The 14,534-nt window shown below is 42.1% G+C and overlaps 1 protein-coding gene across 1 annotated transcript; it reads right to left on the bottom strand.

The window, feature by feature from the left end:
- Positions 1 to 827: 827 nt before the first annotated feature.
- LOC138975125 (malectin-B-like) lies at positions 828 to 11,219 on the bottom strand. Its single transcript, XM_070347786.1, has 4 exons — positions 10,801 to 11,219; positions 3,509 to 3,691; positions 2,936 to 2,993; positions 828 to 1,654 (listed from the first exon to the last, which is right to left on the bottom strand). The coding sequence occupies exons 1-4, from the start codon at positions 11,188 to 11,190 to the stop codon at positions 1,431 to 1,433; spliced, it is 855 nt and encodes a 284-aa protein (XP_070203887.1). The 5' UTR covers positions 11,191 to 11,219; the 3' UTR covers positions 828 to 1,430.
- Between the last annotated feature and the right edge of the window lie 3,315 nt (positions 11,220 to 14,534).

Raw genomic sequence — 14,534 nt, 5'->3', positions numbered from 1 at the left:
AGCAAACTGACTGCTCCTTGCAAAGCATAGTTAAAAATATCTAAAGAAAAATTCTATTTACCAAGCACTGTCTTCAAAGTCAAAATAAACAACAACAAAATCTTCTTATCAGATATTAAATTTTTCTTCTGGGGAAGTGGTCAGAATGTTCTAAATGGTCCAGTGACTTCACTAAAGAAACTTAAACATGACCACTGCAATATCTAAGATGGTGAGCCGAACTGGTTTCACCTACAGTACTGTACTTTTAAAAATGACAGCCTTTGCCCTGAAATAAGGAGTGCCTGTATGTACAGTCAAAAGGTGCTTGCCTTAATTCCAACACAAACTCTTCAGCAACAGTCAGTGTGACCGATAAAGGAGTTGGTACAATGGCCCCAAATTCAACTTGATCACAAAACAAGAAACAGTATCCTTCTTATCGTAACAATTCTGGGCAAGGTTACGTCAGTTAATGATGTACACACCTCTATGTTGGCAAAACATTCAGAATTTCCATAACAAATCATAATGTATAAGACTCTAGTTTTAAACTGCGCTAGGCAAGGTCAGATAATAAATTGAAAGGAATGCGGATGAAAAAAGAGTAAAGGGAGAGAATCCCAAAGGAAAAATATACACAATGTACACACAATTAGGATTTTTCTGGCTTGTTCCAATTTCTCACTAAAACGGGGAAACAGGAACAAAAAAAAGTTAGTGTACTATCTATCAAAAGGGGGGTAGGGTAGTGTATGACGAATGCAGAAATATGGTGGATGTGGGGGAAAAGACAGCAAGGACTGAAACCTTATTTCAGACCATCTCTTCTCAAATCTTTGCTCCCCCCCCCCCCCCACTCAAGTTTTAAGACTCTGGTCTCCAATAATTTTATCTTCAAAAATTTGGTAAATGTATGCCCTTTAACAGACTGACCTTCAGAAGATCAAAACTTTGTGAGATGTATGGAGTTCTTTAAACTGAACTTTCATTGTGTTCAAGGCAAAGAAAGGGGGAAGGAGGGTTGAAGAATTAGATGGGAAAGGAGAGGGAATGGGAAAGGAGAGGGAATGAGAAAGGAGAGGGAATGGGAAAGGAGAGGGAATGGGAAAGGAGAGGGAATGAGAAAGGAGAGGGAATGGGAAAGGAGAGGGAATGGGAAAGGAGAGGGAATGGGAAAGGAGAGGGAATGGGAAAGGAGAGGGAATGAGAAAGAGGGGGAAGGAGGAGTGGGAGTAGGGGGCAAGGAAGGTGGCAAGAGAGCAGAAAGGAGGGGGAAGGGGGCGGGGGCAAAATGATACTCTAACTACAAAATAACCTCTTTCTTTCTCTCTCTTTCACAATCCAGCCACTAAGAAAACAAATAGAAAGTAACCAGAAACAGTCCCAATCATCCTCACCAACCACCCAAGCATGACAAAATCTAAACATTCCAGCAAAGGTGAACGTTTTTACAACTTGCATAAACAAAAGGCCAGAGGAATGAAAGCGCCGATGGCGACAAAGACCGGTAGAAGCATCGTGCTGGTGTCGTCCCCAGCGTAGGGGTCCTTGGCTCGGGGACCGGAGGGTCGGCGCTGCTTGGACGGCTTGCTGGACGAAGATTCCTCGTCTTCCTCCTCCTCCTCTTCCTGCTGACCCTCCCCGCCGGGCAGTGGGGGAAGTTTTGGCACATCTGTTTAACGGAAAAAAGAACACAAACTGAATACAAACGAGAGGAATTTATTCAAGTGACAAAATGTCAATACACAAGCATTTCTTGAATAACATGAAACAGACAGACAGATAGATGTACCAATACATACACCTATACATACATAAATTATTACATATCAACGCGAATGAATCATCAAGTGTCCTTGGCTGCTTTTCAAAATCTGATCCTCCAAGCTATTGCCGTTATTTGTTGGTACAGTGGGCCCCCCGTTCGACACACACCAATTTATAACTCCCCTAACCTAACCCACTGCCCCTCCCTCCCCCCCCCCCCCCCCCCCCCGCCTTTTTCTTGTTTTAACTTTAATGCCTGATTTTCGCAATTGTTTAAATTTAATTTTCGAGGTCTTAAAACACCACTGGATCAGTAGTCTGCAAAGTCACCTCTCCACAACCCATTTTTGGCTCACGTAAGTGTAGCCTATGCGATGCTAACTTTTGTCTGTCTGTGCGTGCGTGCGTGCGTATGTATGTCTGTATGTCTGTGGTAGAAACTTTAACATTTGAAGACGTCACAACATTTGAAGACGTCACATTATGACGCAAGAGGGTTAGACGTCACGCGAAGTAATTACTGAAAGTCTCGGTCATTGTTATTTTGAGCGGGCCGAGACTAGTTTTTTCTTCGAAATCGGCCATTCAGATCTAGATCTAGTGTCTCGCTTTCTTGCACAGTGTCACCTATGCTGCTTACTGTGTGTGTGTGTGTGTGTGTGTATGTGTGACGAAGTGATTGAGTTTGTGTTACTGTTTGTCGATTTCTTACGTGAGCCTTGAAGGCTTCGCCTCTTGTTAGAAATGATTTAGTTTTATTCTTTAACAGTTAGTGAGAGAGCTATGCTTTTAAGTTTACAACAAAAAACACTGAAGTCGTTTATGATGGTACATGCATGTACATGCTTTACGCAAATTCCTCATGCATTACGCTTTAATCACACCAAAAATTAAATTGACTCATAACATTTCTTCGTCTGAACACCAGGGATGAGATGCACGAGTCAGTGCCCAACCAGGGATGAGATGCACGAGTCAGTGCCCAATCAGGGATGAGATGCACGAGTCAGTGCCCAACCAGGTGGGGCACGCAAACCTTGGGTCGAACGAGTTGAAATCTTGAACAACTATCATTATCAATCTCAACTCATCTGACCCAGGGCTTGGTTCCCACCTAGTTGGGATGTTTCTCATGCACACAACCCGGGTATCTCATGATGGTCCAACGCAACACACAACGCCTCACCGTCAAGGGATCCCTTAATGACGTAAATGGCATTGACCTTGGGGTTATCCAGCTCGCCCTGCGGACAGAGAAAAACAAAACATGTCAACTCCACTTCTTCCTGCTGTTTAAATGTTTTCGTCAAATGAAATGTGATCTACTCCTCTTCACCATTAGCATTTCCAATAACAAAATAAAGTACAAAAAGGCCTGGCAATTGTGTATCTGACTCTGAGGTTGATGCAGCCTCTTCATGTGTGTATCACACAACTGGTCAAAGGTGCACCTGGACCTTTGCGGAATTCGCTGATTGTTGGAAATAGAATGTTATTGTTAGTGTTACTGATTTCGCAGCAGCAGAAATCTTCCAGTTTTAGATTCCCCAGAAAATAAGAAAAATTCATATATATTCTAAGCAATTAATGGTAGCTCAGGTTAAGCTCATTTCTGTTATGAGCTACTAAATCTTTCGAACCAGCTTGGCTTTAACTTTGATTTTAGTGACACAAAAAGAGTGCAAAAGAATTTGAGATGATTCAGCAAAACATTGCTATGCAACCACATTATGAATATGATAAACAAAGACAAGCTCACCTTCACAAATTCAAGACTGATTTTCTTCCCATCAATCGAAGACTGCTCGCCGCTGACACGTAGTTTTCCCCCTTTGATGGAGAATGGGACAATCTCGTCATGTGCCACACCGCGCCCCACTCGACCGTATATATCCAGCTCACTGACCACTGTGTGCTCGCCGTTCAGCACAACGTCAAACACCTGCACAAGTCAACAACATGAAATAATGAGAATCGGAAATACCATTTTAATCTAACCATGAACACAAAATCATGTGTGTGTGGGGGGGGGGGGGGGGGGGGGATATGCTATATGCTGTGGTGTTCATATTTTTAAATTGGGATATATCATTACAAGGTCTGAGCAGGTCCTCATATTCAGGCTGCGGACAGGCCACAACCGAATGAACCACCAACTTTTCACCAAGTTCAGAATTGGCCAGTCAGACCAGTGCCCTTGTCAAACAGGCAGCATGACAACGGAACACCTGCTGCAGACTTGCCCACTACACGATGGCCTCAGGAGCCAGATCTGCTGACCCTCATATGACCCTATATGCTGTGGTGTTCATATTTTTAAATTGGGATAAATCATTACAAGGTCTGAGCAGGTCCTCATATTCAGGCTGCGGACAGGCCACAACCGAATGAATCACCAACTTTTCACCAAGTTCAGAATTGGCCAGTCAGACCAGTGCCCTTGTCAAACAGGCAGCATGACAACGGAACACCTGCTGCAGACTTGCCCACTACACGATGGCCTCAGGAGCCAGATCTGGGCGGAGGCGACCACGGTGCAAGGGAAGCTCTATGGCAGTCTGGACGACCTACAGCGCATGGCAACATTTGCGCGGAGAACCGGCGTTTCCATCTGAGTGATCGACAAGAAGAAGAAGAAGATTATCATATAAAAAGACTGGGCATAGACTGAGGGCAATGAGAGTCATTTGACTGATTAATCAGAATAGACGATGTTTGGAAATAACTGTCACAATTTCCAAGCATTGTGGTTAAGAGTTGCGTTCCACTTTCATGAGTATAAACATATGGTCGACCAGTTCCAGCAAAAGACGAATTCCGGAAATAACTCTGTTGGGTTTGCATGGGTTGTGAAAGAGTGAGTACCCTTGTATTTGCGCAGGCCAACATTGCCATGTGCTTCCTGTACACGGTTTGAGACACGCCCTCTCTCTAGCAGGGTCATATCTAGCGGACACTGCATAACATACACATGTATTTGGAGTCAGTTATTCAGAGCAACTAATTTCTGGACTTACGGTATAGTCTGTTCTCACATTAGTGAGGGTGTTAAGTGTTTATCATAATAAACCCATCCTATCCTGTCTGGTGTGCCGATATCAAATTAAAAAAGGTGGCATTTCATTTCTGGGTTTTTCACCCAACTATGAATGTCAGCACATTTCTTTGCAGATTCTTACTGTATTTATTATCCATCTAACCCAAAGAAAAGTGACAAAAACAATCACATCTTATAGCTTTTGTTTTTCGATAATCAAACACCTTAAAGGCCCTTGTCTACATTTTTATACCGAAATCGCCATTTGACCATTAAAATGCAGAGTCTATAGATTATCTACAAATATCAACAATACACCCCCTTTTGATCAGGAAAGACGAAGCCAGTGTAGCCGTTTGAAAATTCATTGTAGTATTCCAGCGTAGTACTCATAGTAGGATATCCTTATTTGGAAAATGCCAAGCGCAAAACTCCTCTCAAATCCCGTGCATTTTGTGCGTTTAAAAAAAAGCGTGGACAACGCTCCAGTGTCAAACTGTTGCTGCACTTGTTTGGGCGTGGCTATTAGCATAGTGACATGAATTTGATTGGTCAGTATTTTTAGGCAAAGCACATGTTCTCAGCAAACAGAAAAAAAAATATTGGAAGCGTGAGTCACGCTACCCAAAAATAAAATCTTTTTTTACATTTTTTTTTCTATAAATTTTTTCCCCGTGATTCATTCATCACATAACTTTTTTAGCGAAATCTAACCATAAGATTATTGAAAAAAAGCAAAAATGTAGACGACCACCTAACTACCGATGATTCAAAGCAATCTCTTCTATGGGCCTTTTTCCCACAAACAGCTGTGCTATCTGGATATTGATTTGGTAAGAACTGCTTGTGTTCCCAATCCCACTGCAACACCTCATAACTGACACCTGTAGCCATGTGCAAACAAACGCTAATTCAAATCAATGCAGAACAGACTGGGTAACAAAACCATGAGGCTGAGCCAGTGAAAAATACAGAAGAAAACTATTGATTTCTACATTATCTGCTAAAAGCTTGTATGGGTAAAACAATAATATTAATATACGAGTTACAACAATGTCAATGAAGTTCAAGTTCATCCGAAGTGTAACAAAACTTGACTAAATGTAAAAAGCATGCATACCTGATCTTTTATTGTTTCTACAATCAATATATTGTTCAATGACATATCTAGTCCTGTGATAATGATAGTTTTTAGCGGTAAACTTTTAGCTAAAGCTGACGGCAATTAACCTTGGAATCATGTTGCTATTCCTGTTAGTGTACATATGCGTGCGCGAGTGTAGTATGCTTCGTATGGTATTTTTATCTGTTGTCTTATTATTTGTTTTGTCTTTTAATGTGCACCACACTGAAATTTCTCTGTATGAGATAATAAAGTATTCGTATTCGTATTCGTATATAAATATGAATAAACATTGTTTGTTTATAATTTATATTATATATGTCACAGTGGAAAGTGGAATCCAGAGGAATCTGAGATTCCCCTAGGGGAAAGTAGAATTCCAGTTTCCCCTGGAGGAAACTGGAATTCTACTTTCCTCTGGATTATTGCCAGATGAAACTGGAATTCCAGTTTCCTCTAGGGGAAACTGGAATTCAATCTCTAGGGGAAAGTAGAATTCTACTTTGCCCTAGTGGAAACTGGAATCAGACTTGAACAGTCACAAAGGAAAGTGGTGTATTCTAATTGCCACGACTTGAGATCACGAATTCGTGAATACAACTCCATTAAGCTGTACTGGAGCAATAAAGTGCTCCTTTGTGAGAACAAATTGTGAGCACTGGTTCACACACAAGGGGAAGTTGCTGACACAGATCTCAGTTTGACAGCCAAGAGAGAAGCAGGGTATGGAGATTAACGGTGACAGAGACTTTTTGCCTGCCCCAAAACAAATACAACAAATTTCTGCGGGTCTTCAGTTTGGACCAGAAGGAGGCATGTCCAGAGGGTCCAAAATTCAAACATTGGGCCAAAAAGCTGTACAAGCTCGGGATGGTCGGCTTGCAGAATATAATATTTTGCAAGAAGTCGGGTTGTCCGGTTGTCGCACGTGAGGAGATTTTCCAAACAATCTCCACATGCCACACTAACGTTGGCCATTCTGGCCGAGACAAGACCTGGGCAGAAGTCAAAAGCAACTACGCCGGAATCAAATAATAATAATAACATAATAACAGCACTTTATTGTCCATTAAAAATGGGATGTAATTGACATTTTCCTCAAGACCTGCACTAGTTGCTGCCAAAGGCAAGCAGTGTTTGTTTGTTTGTTTGTTTGTTTGTTTATTTGTTGCTTAACGTCCAGCCGACTACGCAGAGCCATATCAGGACGAGAAAGCAGGGGATGAAGGGGGCCACTTGTCAAGCGATTCCTGTTTACAAATGCACTAACCCATTACTTGTGTCCCAGCAGGCTTTAGTAAAACTAAATTAATACCTACTGGAAGATTACCAGTTTCCAGTATGTTAAAATAGGCTTAACCTATCTACTGCTGGACTTACATCAGAACACTAACAGATTAAACTATACATGAATCGCGAGACAAGCGGCAAGAGAAGAGATTTTTGGAAAAAATACAGGTGAATGAGCAAGAAGGCAGAAAAAAGAAAAGAATTCATGAAGAAAAAGAGAGCATGACAGGAAAGAGGAACCAAAAATCTACCTAACAGCAAACTAGAAAGCTCCTGCGGTTCCAAAAACAGGAGGGGCCTTTAATTTCATAACCGCAGTGCCCCACTGCGGGAGGGCAAGCAGTGAAGAGTCTGCCATCAGGCAAGGCGATGATCAACCTGTCGTTCCTTCTTCGAGTTCAGATCGACCTAATTAACTTTAGAAGCCGACCAGACAATGAGTACAAGAGAGCGGCAGCCACAGTGGTGTGAGTTTGGAGCTGGAGGGTCAGAATGGGGCGGTTCCACAGTCTGGCAGTCATGACAGCGGTGCAGTTCATGCTGTTTCAGTCAACAATGATTCAACTGAGAACAGAAAGCGTGGAAGACAGTATCTCCTCTGGAGTGAAAACCACATTGTCGGTGCAGGAACAGAACACACGAACATTCCCTCTGTTAATGGTATGAAAGTAAATCCACGTGAGCATGCCGTGATGTCTGTTGATCAAGCGTTTGACCCTGCATGTGTGCCCACACAGGGAAATCCCATGCAAGAGCCATTTGAGGTTGGACAGTTTGTTCTTTGGAGACGCAGTGCGGTGGTTGAAAATGAGGCCAGTGCAGTTCACAGAGACAAGCGGTTGGCTGCAAGAAGAAACTTCCTGACGGCTGCCAGGCGCAAAAAATCTCGGTTCCAAAAGAAACTGAAAGATGTGACGAAGTAGTTTTCAGAGGGCAACACAGTGGGAGTTAAAATCCACAGTGCGGATAGAACCAACACAGATGTTGGGCTGCTCACTTGTAAAGTGCTTGAGTGGGTGGTTGTGAGATGTACAAAGTGTACTGTCCTGCTGGTATTGTGAAAATTTGGTTGCGTGGTGAGGAACTGGTTGACATGAACAGTGTGGTGTTTCCCTCTTTGAATGCAGTAGATCCTGCCAGACTGTCAGAGGTGACCTTGATTCACGCATCACGCGCATCCACCAGATGGCAAAATCAGGCCGTCGTGAGAACGGTATGTTCTTGCAAAGGCAGCTGCAAAACAAAGAAGTGCTGCTGCAAAGATGCAAGAATTCCCTGCAGCACCAAGTGCCATCCTCGCCCTGACAAAACAAACTGTCAAAATACAGACAAGTAAGAAAAGAACCCTCAAGACTGACAAAACTGGAAAAGTTGTTAGACCATATCGTGTAATTAAAGATGTGAGTGTGTGTGCAATAAATTATGAATGAACGTTAAATTGGCTTGGTTAACTCTTCCATCACAAACAAAAAATAGTTACGACATTCTGTCCACAACACTCTTCAATTCAGCATTGTCGAGTCCACTACATACACAAGGCAAAAACATATGTTTTGGGTAAAATGCTGAGAAAAAAAACTGAGTCGGTCAGCAGGACTACAAGTTCAGTAAAATCTGGCACAAAATGAAGCAATTTTCAAGTCTGATTCCAGTTTCCACTAGGGCAAAGTAGAATTCTACTTTCCCCTAGGGCAAAGTAGAATTCTACTTTCCCCTAGAGATTGAATTCCAGTTTCCCCTAGAGGAAACTGGAATTCCAGTTTCATCTGGCAATAATCCAGAGGAAAGTAGAATTCCAGTTTCCTCCAGGGGAAACTGGAATTCTACTTTCCCCTAGGGGAATCTCAGATTCCTCTGGATTCCACTTTCCACTGTGACATATACACTTGTCATCATTTTCACGATTTTTCATTCACAAGCACCTGGAAAATAAATCTCATGTTCCCCAGGCAATAAATCCCCGGTTACCATAGTTGCAGGAAGCAGGTTATACATGGATAATCAAAAGCAAACCCAAACTTATAGAAACGCTCAGGGATTCTTCAGCTCTTTTCATTGGTGTTTCCCCAGACCTAGACAGACAACACGACACAGCTTTGCAAAGTTCCAAAAACGAACTGGCAAACTGGCAAAAGTAAACAAAAAAACAAAACTACTTCATGAAAGGTCATACATTCATCAAAAAGTTAAACAAATGAAACCTAGCGATATGTTTTGTCTTCTTACAGAGTCATGGAGAGCGTTTATCTGTGTTTCGATACACAGACGTTCGGAGAAACACGAACGTCAAGTTCAAGTAAAACGACCCCTGACACACACATTTTGACCCTTGCACAAGACGTTGTATCAATAAACAAAGCACAAATAAGAAACAATAATAAAAGCAAAAAAAATAGCAACAAGATATGCAAACATCTAACAAAGCCGAGCAAGCAGAATGACAGGTCTAATGAAAAACAAAGAGGTACGGAGTCAGAAACAAGATCGCGATTCTTTCCTTCGCTGCACGACGCAAATCTTCTGTGACCTTTGACCAAACGTAGCTTCCACATTCGATCACTCAGCTTAATATTTACAACAGAAAGCCGAGGGGGTGGAATACCAAGATGAACCTACAGAACTGTGCATCCTCAAACCTGACATATTCATCCGAACATTTAATGAACTCAAAAACACAGAAAGTTGCTTTCACACGCCAGCTTTGATTGCCAGTGCTTATCAAACCGGGACTCGTGTGGTTATCAGCACGGAACCCGTGTTTCAAAGCATGGCTCCCTGGGTTGATTGTGCACTGACTTATTGTCTCACTACCAAAATGATGACAAAAACGATGTGTGGTGGTTTGTTGACAGACCAGCTTTATTGTCGGTCCTCGGGGGGGCAGGGGCATATCGACTTTTGTTTCATATTTATTGACTGCGGCCTTCGGCCTTGGTCAATAAATATGAAACAAAAGACGATATGCTCCCCCTCCGACCGACAAAAAAGCTGGTCTGTCAACAACCCATCAAACATCTTATAATATCAAAGATTTTGCGACTGTAAGGAACACATCCACACACCCAGTCCTGAGGGTTCCATTTTAAATGGTCCCACTGAAGAAAAACAAAAATCCCTTAAAATGAAAGTATAGGGGAGTCAGTACTTTTCAATTTACAGTAGTTTGATTTGCTATATTATCGATGTTTTGCGTGTGTAGAACGATTCAGACTAAACTACTGGACCGATCTTTATGAAATTTGACATGAGACTTCCTAGGAATGATATTCCAGGACGTTTTTTTTTTGGTTTTTTTTTTATAAACGTCTTTTATGACGTCATATCCGGCTTTTTTGTACAAGTTGAGGCTGCACTGTCACACCCTCATTTTTCAATCAAATTGATTGAAATTTTGGCCAAGCATTGACTGAAATAAACAATTTATATATCCAGCACAACATGCAATTCATTGACTTTTGACCCTAACCTATTAACACTTCCCAAAATAAATCTTTGGTGGACATTGCATCGACGCTGTTCATTTTGAATGAACATTTTTCTTGTTTGTGTTTGAAAACTGGCAGTGTGTCAATGGTGATTAATTGCATACATGTTCTGTCACCTTTTGATTGGTCGACGTGAACCAAACCTCGCTGAACTTCATCACAAGTACATAGTCTCCGTCTTTCCAAACGGGCAGGTCGTAGTTGAACGTAGATAAATGATAACGTTCCGTCTGATACAGGATCTGATCCTGAGGCACCACTCTTTGGATTAATAAATTTTTGCCGTAATCTGATGCGAAACCTGTGTCCTGCATTGGATCGCCTTCATACCGAATGCCGTGGATATCCGTGTGCGGTTCGCCACCACAATTTACTGCCCACATCACTTCTCCAATGCCTAGTGCATTGGAAAAAAGACATAAAGTAAATAGCAGGCTGAACAAAACACGTCTCTGTGAAAGATGCCTCTGGTAGCAACGGAACATTGCTCCTAAAACAGAGAACATGTTGATGCGTTGACACGCTTTCTGCCGGCTGCAGACGAGGAAGTGACGAGCTCCACGCATGCGCAGAAGTTAACAAGGGAGGTTAATTGACACGATTTCTTGCACGGAGGAGAGGACGCTTATCTCCCTCGATAGAAAAACTTATACTCGTCTGCAAAGGAAAATTAATGCACATAAGATTCACGTAATAATGTCTATGGAACATATCAGAATGGCGTGGTATTTTACGTCTCTCAGTGGACCATTGATTTTTGCTCTCTCATCCAATGGGCTTTATGCTGGTACGTATTAAAAGGGTATGCGTATACATGTACCACATCATTTGCATAGTGAGCTAGCACAAGGATCGGATAAAACAAAGCATGTAAATCATATCGTTACAGTTATGATAATAACAGTTTGCAGGTGACAGATTACAACTGCCAAATAACTACCGTAATTGTGAAAACTGTGGGAAAAACTTAATTTCAAACCATGCAAAATAATCCATCAGCTTGTGTTTAAAAAAATACTCAGTTTGTGTAGTGCAGAATATTTAAATACCGGTGTCAAACTCGAGGAAAAAAGTCGCGCCTTATGACCCGGAAAGTACGTAAGTCATTTCTGGGCATGAGCCTCGGAATAGCTCACGCATGAGTAAACATTTTGAGCCTGCCTAGCATATGCTTAGCTTGGGCACACACATGCAAAAACATGTCAATAGAATATCGGCCGCGGTCAATAAATATGAAACAAAAGTCGATATGCCCTCCGAGGACCGACAAAAAAGCTGGTCTGACCCATCAAACATATTATTATGTTATTATGTGTGACAGGGTGACCAGTCACCAATTATAGAGTAAAGTTTTTGTCATTGTCCAGTCTAGTGTTTGTCGTTCATGTTGCCGATCGCTTTATGTTTTGTGTAATGCCATTATTTGTTCTAGGTTAAATTTTGAGATGCACATGTCCAGTCACCGGTAGATCCTAAGCGCGCTTAGCCGTCTGTGTCCATATGTTCTGACTAGTCTTGATCCTTTCAACTGACTTTAGCCGCTCTCCTAGCCGGGAACTGAGACTGACGGGCCTGCAGGTGTTGTTATGTCATATGGCGGCCGTTCTGTCTCTGTCAGTATTCCTCGGCTAGCGGCATGTAACAGTGGTTTTCAAGTAGGTGTGAATTCCCTCGGTGGAGACACCTTAAGCCGAAGAAACGTCCCCACTGGACGGTTGTTACACCCGATTTTGTAGCTAGGACATCGACGTGGCGAGTGGGTATGCTCACTTAAATTAGATTATCTCAGGCATTTCGTCAAAGTTAACATCAAGCTATATACGTGACTACTAAATGCCTCTGCTACTTGGTAGTATCATTTTAACCGAGATAGGTCTAGTTTTCCAGGCGAGAAAATCACCCCATCTTTCACTCGTGTATTTAGTGCATTGACCTGTTCATCGGAAAACACGAAATGTAGGCTACTTACAGACCAAACATATGTACTGAAACAAAAAAGAAATCACAACAATCTATCAGAGTAAATTTTATGTTTCTTATCAAAAGGAAAGGGGGTTAAAATGAATGTTTGTGTGTCATGTTACGGTCCCCAGAATCAGCTGGTTACCGGCCCCGAAAAAATATGTTTCGCTGTTGTTACGCGCCCCAGTCACATCGCTTTTAATTCTGACATCTTTAGTCATATATATCGGTGAAAAATGACAGGCAGTCACACTCAGTTGTACCAGGGACCTATCTATGGTTGTACCCAGAACTTTCTTTCTATTTCTCAGTCTATTTTTCACGGGTTCTGAGTTGGTTTATTTCAGCAGCAAGGGCGGATCAATTCACTTTGGAGGGGGGGGGGGGGGGTTACAAAATGACTGCGAAGATACAAGTTGACGGCGCCGAAGCCTCTAGGGGGTCCGGGGGCATGCCCCCCCCGGAAATTTTTTTTATCCAAAGAAGCAAAATAAAGCTATCTGGTGCATCCTGAGCCAATAAATTACCTCTTTTTGGGGGGTGGTGGGGGGTTACGTAACCCGTGTAACCCCCCCCCCCCCCCCCCCCAGATCCGCCCTTGAGCAGGGGAATGTGCAAATAAGCTTGCTGATTGAGCAATGATTTTCGTTTTTAATTGGAGCATTACGAGCGTTTTGTCTGTATTATTTTGTTCTGTTTGGGAGAAATGTCTGTTTCTATTCTTCAAATGTGTAGCTAGGCCGCTGATTGAGCAATGATTTAATTGGCAATGTAGAAAAATCATCTTCTTTCATTTGTACCCTGCCCGCACGGATGATGAGTGTACAAGGGAGCGTGTGTGTGTGTGTAGGTGTTTATATCCGTGTGTGTCTGTGTGTGTGACGGTGGGTGTGAGAGAGACTGAGAGAGAGAGAGAAAGAGAGAGAGAGAGAGAGAGTGAGTCGGAGAGAGAAGGGCGATTTGTTCCTCGCGGGGGGTATGCAGTGCCGTGGCAATGCCGCACTTCTACTTAATTAGAGGTGTCTAATTTTTCACTTGAAATTTCTGGACAATTTATTTGCCTCAAAAACTATTTCAATTCTTTTGTTAGTTTTCCCAATAATAGTTTTACGTTCCTTTTGAAGAACTGATGGGACCACTTTAAAATCTGTCCGTACGTATGATCTTTTCCCTGTCTGTGAGTTTAGAGTGAGAACCCGTATTGTAAGTTCGTTGTCATAATGGGCATTGACAGCGTGGTTAATGACATCCACAAAGAGCTCATGATCAGAGTGACAGTAGTTGAGTCTGAAATCCATGTGTTTAACTGTAACCGAACTGAAGACAGAACAAGCCTGAGTTACTTGACTAACATGCAAATCTCCAAACTTTGTCACGTAAAACCAGCATATTTAGTTTCAGGTAAACAAAAAAATGCATGAAGATGAAGGTTAGAGAAAATTGTCAATACCTGGGGCCCGAGTAACAGTCAAAAAATGGAAAAGTCTGGGGCGCGTAACACTGCAGCACATGGGTACCCTTTTATTTTGTTCTCGTACTTCTTCACGATATATCTAGTCATTATGCCCTTTTCCCATGAAGTTAAAGAGAGTGTACAAAATCAGTTTTAGTGGATATCGATCCAATGGACTGCGTTTCTGTAGTGTGTTTAGCATTTTTCTCTCCAACGGTAGTCACATTTTTGCTGAAATCAAGTTTTCTTGAGTAATTGTGCTTTAACAACAGGCCTAAATTACAAAAACAAAACACCGCCGCTTAGCGCAGAAAACATTCACAATCATAACTGAACTAATCTGTTTTAAAACGCTTCTGATTCTTTTCTGTAATAACATTTTAGCCAGCATACCTTCACAGAGAGTCGCTTTTGCCTTCTGGGTACAAAGTCGGG

This window comes from Littorina saxatilis, linkage group LG9 (assembly GCF_037325665.1).
Source record: "Littorina saxatilis isolate snail1 linkage group LG9, US_GU_Lsax_2.0, whole genome shotgun sequence".
NCBI lineage: Eukaryota > Metazoa > Mollusca > Gastropoda > Littorinimorpha > Littorinidae > Littorina > Littorina saxatilis.
The sequence above is the reverse complement of the archived record's forward strand: the minus strand, read 5'-3'. Positions and strand labels throughout refer to the sequence as shown.

Bases quoted from the DNA above. Each gene is read 5' to 3' on its own strand.
- LOC138975125 (XM_070347786.1), bottom strand. From the start codon at position 11,190: ATGTTCTCTGTTTTAGGAGCAATGTTCCGTTGCTACCAGAGGCATCTT. The intron at 3,692-10,800 runs GTGACAGAACAT...TGACTTGTGCAG, and splicing joins TCACGTCGACCAATCAAAAG to GTGTTTGACGTTGTGCTGAA. The intron at 2,994-3,508 runs GTGAGCTTGTCT...CTCTGTCCGCAG, and splicing joins TCAGTCTTGAATTTGTGAAG to GGCGAGCTGGATAACCCCAA.